General features: G+C 49.8%; 1 protein-coding gene across 1 annotated transcript in view; it reads right to left on the bottom strand.

The window, feature by feature from the left end:
* Positions 1-6,807: 6,807 nt before the first annotated feature.
* Positions 6,808-15,252, bottom strand: part of LOC111154589 (lactamase beta like 1) — an 11,606-nt gene continuing 3,161 nt past the window's right edge. Inside the window, exons 3-6 of the mRNA XM_022514253.1 lie at positions 13,212-13,369; positions 11,983-12,218; positions 8,752-8,857; positions 6,808-7,789 (exon numbers count right to left, since the gene is read on the bottom strand). Of these exons, the coding sequence (XP_022369961.1) occupies positions 6,808-7,789; positions 8,752-8,857; positions 11,983-12,218; positions 13,212-13,369 (1,482 nt within the window). The remainder of the gene's footprint in view (positions 7,790-8,751; positions 8,858-11,982; positions 12,219-13,211; positions 13,370-15,252) is intronic.

The raw sequence follows: 15,252 nt of genomic DNA, 5'->3' as shown, positions 1-15,252 counted from the left end.
TTTGGATACTAGCCCTTTATCTGCTATGTCATTTGCGAATATCTTCTCCTATTCTGTCAGTTGTCTTTTGGTTTTGTTGACTGTTCCCTTTGCTGTGCAAAAGCTTTTGATCTTGATGGAGTCCCAATAGTTTATTTTTGCCCTTGCTTCCCTTGCCTTGGTGATGTTTCTAAGAAGAATTTGCTGCGCCTGAGGTCGAAGAAGTTGCTGCCTGTGTTCTCCTCAAGGATTTTGATGGATTCCTGTGTCAAATTGAGGTCTTTCATCCATTTTGAGTCTACTTTTGTGTGTGGTGTAAGGAAATGGCCCAGTTTCATTCTTCTGCATGTGGCTGTCCAATTTTCCCAACACCATTTGTTGAAGAGACTGTCTTTTTTCCATTGGACATTCTTTCCTGCTTTGTCGAAGATTAGTTGACCATAGAGTTGAGGGTCTATTTCTGGGCTCTCTATTCTATTCCATTGATCTATGTGTCTGTTTTTATGCCAGTACCATACTGTCTTGATGATGACAGCTTTGTAATAGAGCTTGAAGTCTGGAATTGTGATGTCACCAATAATAAATGATTCTTTATACCCATTTGTACTTACAGACTGTGGGCTGCCATCTCCTATCAGGGGCTTAGGGGTACTGAGTGGAGGAGATTCTGAGAGCCCACAGTGAGGCCAGTTAGGTCACACAGCACCTGTGGGCACACAGCACAGTTAGAGCCCGGCATGCAAACCTTAGGCCCTCCTTCAATAGCTTGGGACCTCGGACAGCTTCTGTCTGTCCTAGGCCGGTTCCTCTGAGAAGTCTGGATCCCCTTCCCAGTTCCGCCTGCCCAAGTCCCTGGTCCATCCTGGGCTCCCCGTAGACTCTCCTGCCTATTCCAAGATCCAACAGAATCTCATGGGGGCTTGCTCCAACTCAGGGACACTGACCTGGGTCTCCTGCCCCACCCCTACCAGCTCCCTCACCAAACCCATGTTCCTCTCAACCCTCTTCTTTCCCACCCAGAGAGTAGCTGGAACCTATCTTTGTCCCTCCTGGCTCTAAACAGGCATCCACAATCTCGGTCATTTCACAGGGACAGAGAGGTCCCTGTAACAAAAGATGCCACCAAGGAGAAAAAAGAAACAGTGAAAGAGATTTCTCCCGTAAACTCTCACTAGGTTTGGCATCATAGCCATGGAAACCCCTCCCCCTACACCAGGTGGGACTGTAGCAAGGGTCCACCCCCCCCCCCCACCCCTTCCCCCCACCCCACCAATCCCATCAGACTAAAGTGTCTGCCCAGACCAACCTTGCTGGAGAATCCCTTATGACTCAGCACATGGAGTCCTGGGCCATTAGCACCCCTTGCCCCCCCATCCCCTGCTGACCCTTCTTCATCTGCTGTCCCCTGGATGGCACAATGGTAAAGCCTGAGATTCTATTTCTATGGCTGCTGCTGCCATGACCGCTCTCCACCCCCACCTCGTGATGGAAAGTCCTAAGAAACGTGCTGAAGCCTGCCCAACCCCCTCGCCCAGACCCCACCCCTATATACTCACCCACATGCATAAGACCCCATCTCACCCAGAGGCACCCATGTGTTAATTCACACCCATTTTTGCCATCAGCTGCAAACAGGCACACGCACTCACACACATGCACCCATAGCTGCGGGCTCATATTCAACACCCCCATACACACCAAGTCACGTACACACTCACCCCACGGGATGACCACAGGGAACCCTCAGAATCTTTCCTCTGTGCCAGCAGTGGTTCTGAGTGCTCTACATGTATCGTCCTGCTTAATCCTTTAAATCCCTGCTTTAAAGACTAAGTTTGTTTTTGAAGGGTTTTATTTGATTTGGTTTTTAATTTCCACTCTTTTGTGGATCAGTATATGGTCTGACTGCGAACTCAACCCCCAAACTTGTTTGTACCCTGTTCCATGAGACCAGTCCCTGATCTCTCACTGGGGTGTGATGGCAATATCACAACCCCACAAATACTTCTGAAGTTTCTGTGCTTGTGTTGTCATAGACCAGAGACCAACAGTTCTGGGACAGGCACCAGTCCCATCGCTATTTTGAGTAGCAATCCCCTAAAGCATGCCAGAAAGTGGACAACAGACATTATCCCCATTTGATAGATAAGAAAACTAAGGTACACCACTTTGAAGATTGCCCACAGTTACATCGCTGATAAGGACAGGAGCCAGGATTAGAACCCCGGTGGTCTGTCCCAAAACTGTGCTCTCATATCCCTACACACTTGGGCACAGAGTTATACTCACATACACAAAAGAAGACACACACCTGCAAATACACATAGGGAAAAGTACTCCAGATACAAACACGCATGTGTTTATCCACTACAGTTAAACACTTGTGTATGCGCACAGAAATACAGATCCAAACATACAGATCTATCTGTGCTAATTATTATGTCCCTGGTGCTGGTACACTGCCTGGCACACAGTAGGCACTCAGAAAATATTCTGAATGGATTAATACCTTCGTGCCCCATCCACATCCCTTCCGTAAAGACCCATGAATAGGAGTGTGCGGATTTGCATTCGTGGAGGAACTAATGCCGCAGGTTAAGAGCACAGTCTTTGGATTCAAACAACTGAATTCAAATCCTGTCTCTGCCACTAATGCTGTGTGACATGGGGAAGTAGTTTCACCTCTCTGAGCCTCAATGTCATCATCTAGAAAATGGAGACTCATTACTTCCTGAACAAATATGTATTGACTGCCTACAACTGATGGTTGGTTCACCAGGCGTTGGGAATACAATGATAAACAAAACACAGAAAACTTTGTCCACGTGGAGTGCTTATCCTGGTGAGGGAAGATAGGTGCTTAAACAACTGAATACAAATATGTTACAAATATGGAAATGAAACCATGAGAAAAATTAGTGGGCAAAGGGTCTGGGGAGTTCTCAGGACAGGGAGGCTGTCTTGTAATTTTTAAATAGAGGGGTGACACAGAAGAGTGCATAGTCTAAGATTTTTTTTTTTAATTTTATTTGAGAGAGAGGGAGAGAGAGCACAGGAGTAGGGGAAAGGGCAGAAGGAGAGGGAGAAGCAGACTTCCCGCTGAGCAAGGAGCCCAGCTTGGGACCCGATCCCAGGACCCCGAGATAATGACCTGAGCACAAATCAGGTCTGACTGAGCCACCCAGGCGCCCCATCTAAGATTTCATTTTTAAAAAGATCAAGAAAAGCCAAATTAATCAATGGTGGTAGAATTCACGAGTAGTTATTCCCAGGGAACCACAGGAAGGGCTGGAAATGTTCCACACCTTGATCTAGGTGGCAGTTACACAGCTACAGATATAGGTTAATAAATAAATAAATAAATAAATAATCAATTTGCAAGAATGGGGTGGAGAGAAGGCCTCGCTGAGAAGGTAAGGCTAGCAAACATGGAAGGGAAGGGACCAGTAACTGACTTTCTGGAGAAGAACACAGAGGCAGAGGGGACAGCGGGAGCAGAGGCCACAGACATCTGACATGTTCAAGGAGCCGCAAGGAGGCGGGGAAGGCTGAGGCCAAGAGAACAAGAGTGGGAAGAACCAGGGTCCTCTGCAGGCCATGATAAAGACTTCAGCTTTTCTTTGAACGAGATGAAAGCCCTGGGAGCCTTGGAGAACACAAGGGCCGTGATGTGACTTTTAAAAGGATCAGTCTGAGTGCTCTGTAGAACGATGTCTAGACTGTATTCGTCAGGGGTCCTCCAGAGAAACAGAACCACTAGGATATATATGAAGAGATTTATTTCGTGGAACTGGCTTACATGATTTGGCTGGCAAATCCAAAGTCTGTAGGGAGTCTGGCAGGCCGGAAACTCTCAGGCGGGAGCCGATGTTGCATCCAGAGGCAGAAGAAGCCTTCTTCCTTGAGAACCGTGGTTTTGCTCCTCGGGTCTTTCACAGATTGGATGAGGCCCACCCAGATTATCGAAGGTCATGTCCTTTACTTAAAGTCCACTGATTGTTAACCGCATCTACAAAACACCTTCGCCGTAACACCTGGATGAGTGTTTGAATGACCGAGTATCTACCCAGGTCACGTTGACACAGAAAACTAACCATCACAGGGGACGGGGATGGAAGCGGGGAGACAGAGAACCGTTACAATGATGGCTCAGAAAAGGCAGGAAGAGCAGAGGTGGTGAGAAGGGATTGGATTCTGGACATAGTGTGAAGGTAAGCCAGTGTGACTTGTGGGTAGAATGGATGTGAGAGAAAGTGGGGATCCAGGAGTCCGGCCCAAGCAACAGCAAAGACAGAGCTGCCACTAACTGAGATGGGCAGACTACAGGAGGAACTGGTCTGGGGTGAGACTGAGAGTTCTGTTTTGAACACGAGGTAGAGATGCTTCCTAAACATCAAGGAGACAGTGGGACTCATGAGTCTGGGGTCAGGGGAGCAGTCAGGGGCAGAGATACAAATCTCTGCCCAGGGTCTGGCCAGGGAAGTATGGTAAAGCCAGAAGGGAACAAGGAACATAGAAGACACAATGGCAATGACCCAGGGGCCAAAGCTGTGCCCACGATGAGATACCACCACACACTTGTTAAGAGGATGAAAAGACAAGCTGCCAACTAGAACATATTTGCAAACTAGGGCCTAGTATCTAGAATGTGTAAAGAACTCTCAAAACCCAACAATTTCTTAAAAAGTCCAATCAGGAAATGGGCAAAAGACACAGAGACATTTTACCAAAGAGGCTATAAGGATAGCAAAAAAAGTACACGAAAAGAAATTCAATTTCATTCATTATTAAGAAATTAGAATTACAAAAACAATGATAGTGACAATAGCAAATGCTGGCACAAATGAGGGGAAACTAAAAAAAAATTAAAAATAAAAAATATATATGCAGGAAACTGGTTCACTCCTATATTGCCAACCAGAATATAAAATGGTACAGCCACTCTGAAAAACAGTTTGACAAGTCTCTTAACAACAAAACAGAACAAAAGCAAACAACTCCCATTCACCTCCTCAGTTGCACTCCTGGGCATTCATCCCAGAGAAATAAGAACTTATGTTCACACAGTTACCTGTAAACAAAGGTTCATAGCAGCCTTATCCTTTACAGCCTAAAATTGGAAACAAGCCAGATGTCTTTCATCAAATGAATGGTTAAATAGACTATGGTCCATCCATACCATGCAACCATTAGTCTACAACAAAAAGAAAAATGTTGTTGATACTTGCAACAACTTGAACAAATCTCCAGAGGATTATGCTGAGTTTAAAAAAAAAAAAAAAAAACCTCCCCAAATTGCACACTATATGACTCCATACCTAGAATATTCTTGAAATGGAAAAATTACAGAAATGGAAACCAGATTGTTGGTTGCTAGGAGTTAGGGGGGGGGGGGGGGTTGGTAAGCAAGTGGGCACAGCCAGAAAAGGGCAACAAGAGGGATTCTTGCCCTGAGGAAAATGTTCTGTATCTTGACTCTATCAACGTCAATTACTTGCTTATGCTATTGTACTACAGTTTTGCAAGATGTTTCCATTGGAGGAAACTGGGTGAAAGATAACATTGGTTATTTCCTTCAACTGCATGTGAATCTATAATTGCCTCAAAATAAAAAGTTTAATTTTTAAAAGGACATGCAAAAGACAAGCCTAAATTTTGTATTAGATCCAACAGGCATAAAATTCATCAAAATTTTAAAACTTTAGCTCTTCACCCACTTCTCTCATTAAGATAGAAACTGGAAAAGCAAACCAAAGACTGAGGGAAAATATGTGTAATTCCCGATCTGACAAAGCGCTTGTATCCAGAGCATATAGAGAACTTTTACAATACAAGAAATACAATACAATTAAAACCGCAGTGAGATAGGACTTCGCAACCGCTAGAGTGCCTAAAGCTGAAAAGACAGAGAGAAATCAAAGCATGTATTCACAAAATGACTTATACAGAAATGCTTTTTCCCAATAGCCCAAATCTGGAAACAACCCGAAGGTCTGTCAGCAGGTGAATGGATAAGCAAATGTGATACACCCATACAATGGAATGCTACTTAGCAAAAAAAAGGAACAAACTATTGACACACACAAAAACATGGGTGGACCTCATAAACATCCTGAGGAGGGGTACGGGGGGGGGGTTCCATTTATATGAAATTCTAGAACAGGCAATGAAATTATTCCATTTATATGAAATTCTAGAAAAGGCGAAATTAATCCATTGTGCTAAAAATAAATCAGCGGTTGCCTAGGGCTGGGTGCAGCGGAGGAGACTGACAGCAAAAGAAGTTTGGGGGACATTGGAAATTTTCCATGTCTTGATAATAGTGGGCATAAATATTTGTCAAAATCATACCTAATGTATGCATTTCATTTTATATAAATGTATACAGATCATACAAATTAAAACTCAGTAGGGTTGATTTTTAAAAGACAAAATACAAGCCCATGTTTTGTCTTATATTCAACAGACACAAATGTACTCTGGGGAGGAGGGTGGCTCAGTCCGTTAAGCAGCCCACTCTCAATTTTGTCTCAGGTCGTCAGATCGAGTCCCACCTCCCCTCGGGCTTAGCCTAGAGTCAGCTTGAGATTCTCCCTCTCCTTCGGCCCGTCCCCCTACTCTCTCGCTCTCAAATAAATCTTTTAAAGAAAGTACGCTGTCAACTTGCTTCTAAGTACTTACTCTAAATGTCTCTACTTAACTCTTCCACCCTCCGCATAACGAACAGTTCAAAAGCCAGCTGGGGTCGGCTTCTCTGAGAGCCACCTCCGCAGCTCCACCCTCCACACCTCGAGGAAGGGGGAGGCTCGGGAGGGCCAGAGCCCCGCGTCACTGGGGCTGGAACACGGGCCTGCGCTGCAGCCTCAGCACCCGGTAGGTGTTGAGGCCCGGCACGTCGAAGCCCGGGGACAGCCCGTGGCGATCCACCGGGTAGAAGCGGACGAGCTGGCCGTGCTGCGCCTCGAGGGAGAGCCAGGCGTCGCCGAGCGGCAGCGCGCACGGGAACTCGCGCGCCACGTGCAGCTGGAAGACGCGGCCGCGCAGGTGACGCAGCGTCAGCGTGCGGAAGGCGGGGGGCACGAGCGCCTCGACGCGCGGCCCGAACTGGCGCAGGCGCAGCTCGCCCGCCGGCCCGGGGCGCACCTCGTAGAAGGTCTTGTTGGCGAAGGTGAAGTAGCCCACGAAAGGGCGCGCGCTGGGCGGCGGCGCGGGGTGGGGCTCGGCCTCCCGGAGGGCCCTCTCCATGGCGGGCAGGAGCACATCGTAGGCCTGCGCCACCAGGTCGCGCCCGGGGGGCCGCGGCCCGGCCAGCAGCAGCACGAGGCCCAGGCGCAGCGGCGGCACCAGGGAGAAGGTGGCGGCGTAGCCGTCCAGGTCGCCGTCCTTGCGCACCACGCGGTAGCCTCGCTGCGCGTGGAACTCCCACGGTGTGCCCGTCTCGTTGGCGAAGTAGGCGCCCGAGCAGGCCAGCAGCGGCGCCAGCAGGGTCTTGGCCGCGTCGGGCCGCAGGAGACGTCGGGGCCCGCTGCCCAGGAGCACCATAGCCAGCTTGGCCAGGTCGGCGGGGGTAGAGTACATCTGGCCGGACGGCCGGTACCAGCCCAGATCGTAGAGCGGCGCGGGCCGCCCGCTGCCGTAGAAACCGGCAGCCAGGCGGGCGCGCACAAGGGGCGTGAGGTCGAAGCCGGTGTCCGCCATCCCCAGCGGCTCCAGCACGTTCTCCGTGATCCAGCGTTGGTAATCACCCTCAGCAGTGTGCGCTGCCAGGACGTGGGCCAGAAGAGAGAAGGCCAGCGTGCTGTAATGGCACCTGGAAGAGAAAGGGTGGAAACTGGGATGTGGCCTTGAAGGAGTGTCTCCAGGCCCTAAAGAGCCCCGCGCCACCTGCTCAGACTGTCTGAGTTTCGTTGCCACCAGAGTTTCGTTGGACTGGATGGGGTTGAGAAGGAACCTGCTTCATTGCATCCCAGAAGGTCAGACTCAACAGAGACTCTAGAGGTCATTGAATACAAGTCATTATCTTACATCTGGGAAGACTAAAGCCAAGAGACGGGCAGAGAATTGCCCACGGGCACAGGGCAGGTTGGGGAAGAGTTGGACTCAGCGATGCCCCTAAGAGAGTGATAAAACAAATCTTAGTTCTTTACACTTTAGTGTGATTTATTTTATCGAATGGAAAACTAGAGACGATTGTAGGGCAAAAATGACAGGGAGCTTGTAGCTCAAGTATAACAAATAGGCAGGATTTCACCCCACCCTTCTCCCAAACCCTACTGCTCCCAAAGCCCGGGGTGGGGGGAGGGTTGGGGGGTGGGATTTGTTCAGTGGTCACTCCAGCCATCCACTCCGTGTCTCATCAACATTTCATTTATTTCCATTATGGCACTTGGCAAAATCTGTATTTCCCTCGTTTATCTGTTCACTGATGAAAATGTCCAGTGTTCACTCAGAACAATGTACACTTGGCGAGGAGCAGCCTGGTTATAATGTTCCCTGCCGTATCTCAATAATCAGGTGCTGTGTCTCAGTTGAGTAGATGCTCAATGAAAGCTGAGTTGATGAATCGACAGAATATGGAGTTCACACTAGATCTGGGCCCAGCTTCCCTGTGACTTGTTGTGCCCCCTGTCTGGGCCTGTCCTCCCAGCTGTGGAACAGGGAACACATTCAGGGATCCCTCTTTAGGACAAGGTGACACAGACTCTGTCCTAGGAGGGCTGTGTCACCTTGGGTGATTACTATTTTGTGTGGGACATCAGACACACTCCTCACCTGGTTCCTGGGTCTGCTACCAGCACGTCATCCTTGAGCAGGCTCAGGGCCTCCTGGGTGCTGCCCGTCCACAGCAGCGAAGTGGATCGGAGCCTTCTGGGCAGCCCTGCAGAGGAGCAGCGATCAGACCTGCTGGGCCAGCTGAGTGTGGGATAGTGGACCCCTGGATGCTCTCCCTCTCCCACCTTCCATGAATTGAGAGGTAAGGACCACAAAATCACTTAAAAAACAAGTCTAGCCTGGACTCTAATCATGTCTGTGTTTTATTGGGCAAGTCACTTAACCTCTCTGAGTGCCAGTCCCCTCATCTGTAACGTGAGGGCAATAATTTCCTATATCGTTGGGCTCATGTGAGGACTAGTTGAGATAAAATGCTAAGCATGGGGCCTGGTCATAGCAACTGTTCAAAAAATAATTGTTATCATCCACCATAGAAGTTTGAGTCCACCAAATTCTTGAGGTCAGTACCCGAGCAGGTTTTGTGGAACTAGTTCACTCCTCTGCCCACTTGGAATTTTCTGTTTATTGGATGTGACAAGTATGGGAAGGGTCACGGGACTGGGATTCTTTCCATCCTTCCACTCAGTAGTTTTCAGGCATCCCTTTTGTTTCAAGGACTGTTCTGGGAACTGGGGGTTCAGTAGTGAGCAAAATAAAGTCCCTGCCCACATGGAATTTCCATTCTAGTGGAGGGGACAGGCGGTAAATAAATATTCATCCTGTAGAGAAAAATAATTGCATGTAAGAAGGGAGGGATTGTTATTTTATCCAAGGTGATTGGAGGAAGGCCTCAGAGAGAAGGTGACCCTTGAGCAGGTGAGAGCTGGAGGAGGTGGGGGGTAGGGAACCACAGAGCAGTGTGAGGAAAGAATGTCTCCCACAGAGGGAACAGCTAGTGCAAAAGCCCTGAGGCAGAAATGCCTTGGCATGTTTGAGGACCAGTGAGGAATAGCCAGTGTGGCTGAAGAGGAGTGAGAAGGGGAGGACTTTGGAGCTGAGACATGGCAGGAATATGCCATAGGGTGCTAGAGGACGCTGGAAGGACTTGGCTTTTTCTCTGAGTGGGATTTGACCACCGCAGGGGTTTTGAGCAGTGGAGTGATGTGATTTGACATATATTTTATCAGGGTTGCTCCAGTTGCTGTTTGAAAACAGACGTTGGGGGTGGGGAGGACGGATGGAGGAGCAATGACAGAAGCAAGGAAGCCTATAAGGAGACTTGAAAAATCCACGTTTAATTGATGGTGACTTAGACTCGGATGCTAGCAGCAGAGTGGTCGGATTCTGGATATATTTTGAGTGGGGAGCCAACAGAATTTGCTCCCGGAGGAGATGTGGAGGGTGTGGGGATTGGAGGTGTCCGGGTGACTCAAAGGCTTTTGGGTTAAGCAATTGGGAGATGGAGTCTTGAGTCCTGGGTTTAAGTTCGGACTCTAGCACTTCTTTTCTTTTCTTTTCTTTTCTTTTCTTTTCTTTTCTTTCTTTCTTTCTTTCTGTCTTTTTTTTTTTTTTTTTTTTAAGAAGAGGAGGGAAGGGCAGAGGGAAAGGAAAAGAGAGAATCTTTAGCAGGCTCCATGCCCAGCGCAAAGCCCAACATGGGGTTCGACCCCACAACTCTGAGATCATGACCTGAGCTGAAATCAAGAGTCGGACCCTCAACCTCTGAGCTACCCAGGCGCCCCCTGACTCTGACCTTCTTGCTGTGTGGCCACAAACCATGTATTTTACCTCTCTGAGCCTCTACTTGCTCATCTTTAAATGGGCTGAAGCACTTGCTGTGGTGTTGTGTTGAGGTGAGGTGTTGGAAGGCTTAACTTGGAGAGGGGATGAAAAGCTCCAGGAATGGGAGAGAGCTCCAGATAACAGTGAGAGTCAATCACAGAAGACATTGAGAGCTTAGAACGGAGTTATGCAGGCAGTCGTTGGCTCAGCTAGCCCCTTGGGACTGTAGGAGAAGACATGTGGGATGTTTTAAAACTAACCAAGCACAGGGTGCTGGGGTCCCTGAGTTTATGGGTAAACAAGAAGCCACAATACAGCCCCTAGAGGGAGCCCTGGAGTCAGAGTTCTAACCCCCGGGGGGATTTAACAAGAGCCTAAGCTTCCAGGCTCCTCACCTGCATGGCCCCTTCCAAGACCTGTATATAATTTTGACAATGTATTCTTAAAGAGAACCCCCCAGGATTATATCCACAGGAGGCCCCACCAAACCTAGGTCCAACCCTGGCTATAATAACGAAAGCTACATTGACAAGGGCCTGCTGTGTGCCAGGTGCCCCACTAAGTGTTTTACACTCATTAGCTCATTTAAACACCAGGAATAATGTAAACCACACTCATTTTACAGAGGAGAAAAGTAGGGCTCAGAGAAGTTCAATGACTTGTCAAATATCACACAGCTAGAAGAGGGCAGAGATGGAATTTCAGTGCTCATGCCCTTAACCACTGGGCCATTCTCCCACAAGAAGACTGATCCTGGGGCGCCTGGGTGGCTCAGTTGGTTAAGCGTCTGCCTTCAGCTCAGATCATGATCTCAGGGTCCTGGGATGGAGCCCCACGTCGGGCTTCCTGCTCAGCAGGGAGTCTGCTTCTCCCTCTCCCTCTGCCCCTCTGCTAATAAATAATATCTTAAAAAAAAAAAAAAAAAAAAAAGGAGAAGAAGGATAAGACTGACCCTGTCCTGCATGAGCTACTTCCGGTGGCTCCGTCCTCTCGCTGAGCCTTGGGTACACCATCAGGGCTCCGAAGTGATAACCAGCCACATCCATCAACTGAGACCTCAGGCCATTTGAAATGATGGAATGGCTGGTATGTGTATATTCATATAGTTTATATAAGTGTGTCATGTAATATGTACATTGTACTTTCTTACACATACACTTTCATACACCCATATGCACCCTATGTAGTGTATATCATTTTATCCATTCATATGGTAGTGTATGACATGTTGTTTGAGCTTTTTTGTCCCACTTAAATTAACATTATATCTTATTCCATCTCGTAATAAAGAACATTGTTACCCCTTTTCTCTGGGGCTGCACCTTATTTGACTGTATAGCCCTGTCCTAGGTCTTCGAGCCCTTCTCCATTTGTAGATATTTAGCTGTTTCCATTTTTCCGGCCTGGCATGGGGAATTCGTGGGACGGCCAGGCTGGGTGAGGGCCTGCTGCGTGGTTCCCGCACCTGAAACGGTTTGGGTTGAGCTGGGGAAGTTCAGAGCTGCTCACCTGAGAGCTGGCTGGCCATCCTTCGGAGGGTGACTGGCGAAGGCCTTGGGGCTGGGCCCACCTGCTCCAGCCCATCCGTCAGGCTCTGTTCAGGGGCTGATGCCATGCCCAGCGGGTTGTTAATGGTGAAGGTGCTGGCATACCTCTCCAGAGGGTCATCTAGGGAGGCCACGATGCCCTCCTCCCACAGCCGGTACAGCATGAGGACTGGAAAGATCTTGGAGATGCTGGAGATCCTGGACAGTGTTAAGGGCACAACGGTGCAGAGGACATGCAGTTGGCCCTACAACCCACCTCCACCCTGCACCCCCACCCCCCAACTTTCTAGGGTTCTAGGAAAGCACCGAGTCTACCCTCGCCTAGTGTCTCAGATGGAAATTCACCAGCCTCTGTAAAACTGCCATTGGGATGTTTAAGAACATACCACAGTGGTGGGGGCACACTCCTGGCCTATCCCCAGGCCAGCCCTTAACCCAGGCCCTTCCCAATCTGGGACAAACGTGAGTTGGGCTCATACCTCTGCCTCACACTGGCCAAGTGGTCTTGGGCAAGCACTAGATCTCTCTGAGAGTCATTGTCCATTTCATAGGTTGTAGTAAAGATTGAATGAGATTGGGCACGTAGAGTGCTTCGCAGCATACCCGGTGGGTATGTACGTGTTCAGTAAGTGATAGCAAATGTAATCGTTGGCCCGGTGCCTGGCACATACCAGGAGCAGTGTGATTGGAACCCCTGTCATCCTCGCATTATCTCTGGGAGTGACCATGTTCACTCTGCATGGTCAACTGTAAGGATCTCACAGGCAGCTCCTCGGAGGGGAGACTCTGGCTGTGCAGCAGGGGGTCCCACGTTTCTTCCATCTGGACCACTGCTACTGACTGACAAGGACCTAGAGCAAGGGGCCAGGAACTTGTTATAGTCCCTTTGTGGCAGATAGAAGGGCAGGGGTGTGGGACACAGGGAGTCTTTTCTAGTTAGGGAGGTTTGGGGTTAAGGGCTTTCCAGAAGGGATTCCTTCCTGACCTATTATCCCTGTGGTGTGATGTTGGGCACTCTCTGGTTCTCTCCGGACCTCAGTCTCCTCATCTATAAATTGTCAGGACTTAATAACAGGCCCTGGCATCTTGGACCCACTGTCATGATTCTCTTGAGTCCCCCTACCTCCTAGGTCTCCCTTGTCCTCCCATCCCTGCCACCCTCCAGAGGACTCTGGTGGTCACCCAGCTGACCGGTACATGGTGTACTCATTGGGGGGCCCAGAGGCTGGGTCTGAGCCATTCTTCCTCCCGAAGTTCCCAGTCCAGAGCACAGTGTCATTGTGGATGACCACGGCAGACATGGCAGCCAGGCCTGGGGCACACAGTGCCTGACGCAGGATCCCGTCCACCTTGGAGGAGGAGAGCAGGAGGCTAGGAGTGCAGGTGCAGAGACACCCCTGACTTGTTCTGCACACCCGGCCCACTCCCACACCACCCCCTGCACACAGCAGCCCTGGCCTGGCTCCCCTCCGTTCTCTCCCCACTATTGCTGGAGCCTCCGGACCTCTGGTTCTCAGACCCCCCTGGCATGGGACCCCCACCCACTTGCAACCAGACCAGCTCCACTAAATGTGTTTTCTGTGTAGGGCTTCCTCATAAGATTTCTGTTCAAAGAAATATTACTTTGGCAAAATGTAAAAGGAGGGAGGGGTTAAACTACTGGTCTAGTTGAACCCTGTGATGCCCTAGAACACCTCCAGGAGGCCCGTTCTGACCCCCTAATGTTGGAGAATTCACGACAGAGGGTGCACAGGCCCTCTCTGAACATTGGCTGAAAAGACATTGTTTTCAATAATGAAATGCAGCGCCAGCAAGAACCCTTCTATCTGTTGGACACTTGGCATGTGCCAGGCATCATATAAAGTTATTTTCACACATTGTCTCACTTAATCCTCCTAACAAGGCAGTGCTCACTTCTCCCCATTTTACAGATGAGAAAAGTGGATCCATGAGATCCGAAGTGGCTTGCCCAAGTGGCTAATGGTTCGTGGAGTCAGGATTCAAAGCCCAGGCGAACTCCAGCCCTCACTCCTAATTCACAGCCAGACCACCCTGCCAAGCGACTTCGCAGATCAGGAGCTGAGCTCTGTCCACCCGGGGTTCCCAGCCCGGCGCTAGCTTTGCCTCCGTGTGCCTCAGTGTCCTCCTCTGTAGACCAAGGCTCAGGTTCACAGAGAGAGGTCCCCAGACACTAGGTGCTCACTAGAGAGCAGCCATGGGGATCACTGCTGCTTTGTTTCATTTCCTGACTGTGACCCTGGAGCCTCAGAGCACCCCTTTGCTCCCTCTCCGTCACTAAACTTTTCACATATTTGCAGGCACTGATGGTCTCTCTGCACTGGCCCACGCCTTCTCTCGTGTGCACATCTGTCCCTTCCAAACCGTCCCAGACAACAGTGTCACATCCCCGCGCTGTGCTGCTGCTTATAGATTTCCAGTCATGTTTCATCTCTGTGCGTGTCTCCTGAGGTGAGTGACCTGGGAGTGGGGTCTGACGGGCACAGACCAGCGCCAGCCAACAGCCCCGTCTCATGTTGGCTGCCACGTATTAGCAGCACTAACAGTTACACTGTAGGGTGTGTTTAATGATATGGCCCTGGTCTCCAGGGGTCGGGGCTCTGTCCTCCCCACACATCCCCTCTCCCTCCCCCACCTCTGGCCCCACCGGCCTGAATTGCCCCGTAGCTCTCTGTGTGTGCTTTGCCCTCACTCTGCTGCCCCTGGACCCTTGTGTGTGCCGGCCCCTCTCTCCAGAGCACATGCTTCACTCCCCCAAGCTCCCTTACTATATAAATGCATATCATCTGGGTATCTCCTACTTGTTCACATCTCCATGTAGACACCACTGACCCCAGAGCCGATTCTCTGTACCCCATAGTTCCCTAAACTTTCCCTACCCTCCCTCTCACCCCCCCAGTTATCGATGTTACTTGTCTTGACTATTCTGTCCCTTCCAGACTAGTACTTCTTTACAGCAGGACAGAACCTTCTTCCTGCCGTCTCCCTGGTGCCTAGCACAGAGCAGGTGCTCAAGAATTGTATGTTGAGGGGCGCCTGGGTGGCTTAGTGGGTTAGAGCCTCTGCCTTCGGCTCGGGTCATGGTCTCGGGGTCCTGGGATCGAGCCCCGCATCGGGCTCTCTGCTCTGCGAGGAGCCTGCTTCCCTCTCTCTCTGCCTGCCTCTCTGCCTACTTGTGATCTCTCTCTGTCAAATAAATAAATAAAATCTTTAG

This window comes from Enhydra lutris, unplaced genomic scaffold (assembly GCF_002288905.1).
Source record: "Enhydra lutris kenyoni isolate GAN:26980312 unplaced genomic scaffold, ASM228890v2 scaffoldscaffold38, whole genome shotgun sequence".
NCBI classification, from domain to species: Eukaryota; Metazoa; Chordata; class Mammalia; order Carnivora; family Mustelidae; genus Enhydra; species Enhydra lutris.
The sequence above is the reverse complement of the archived record's forward strand: the minus strand, read 5'-3'. Positions and strand labels throughout refer to the sequence as shown.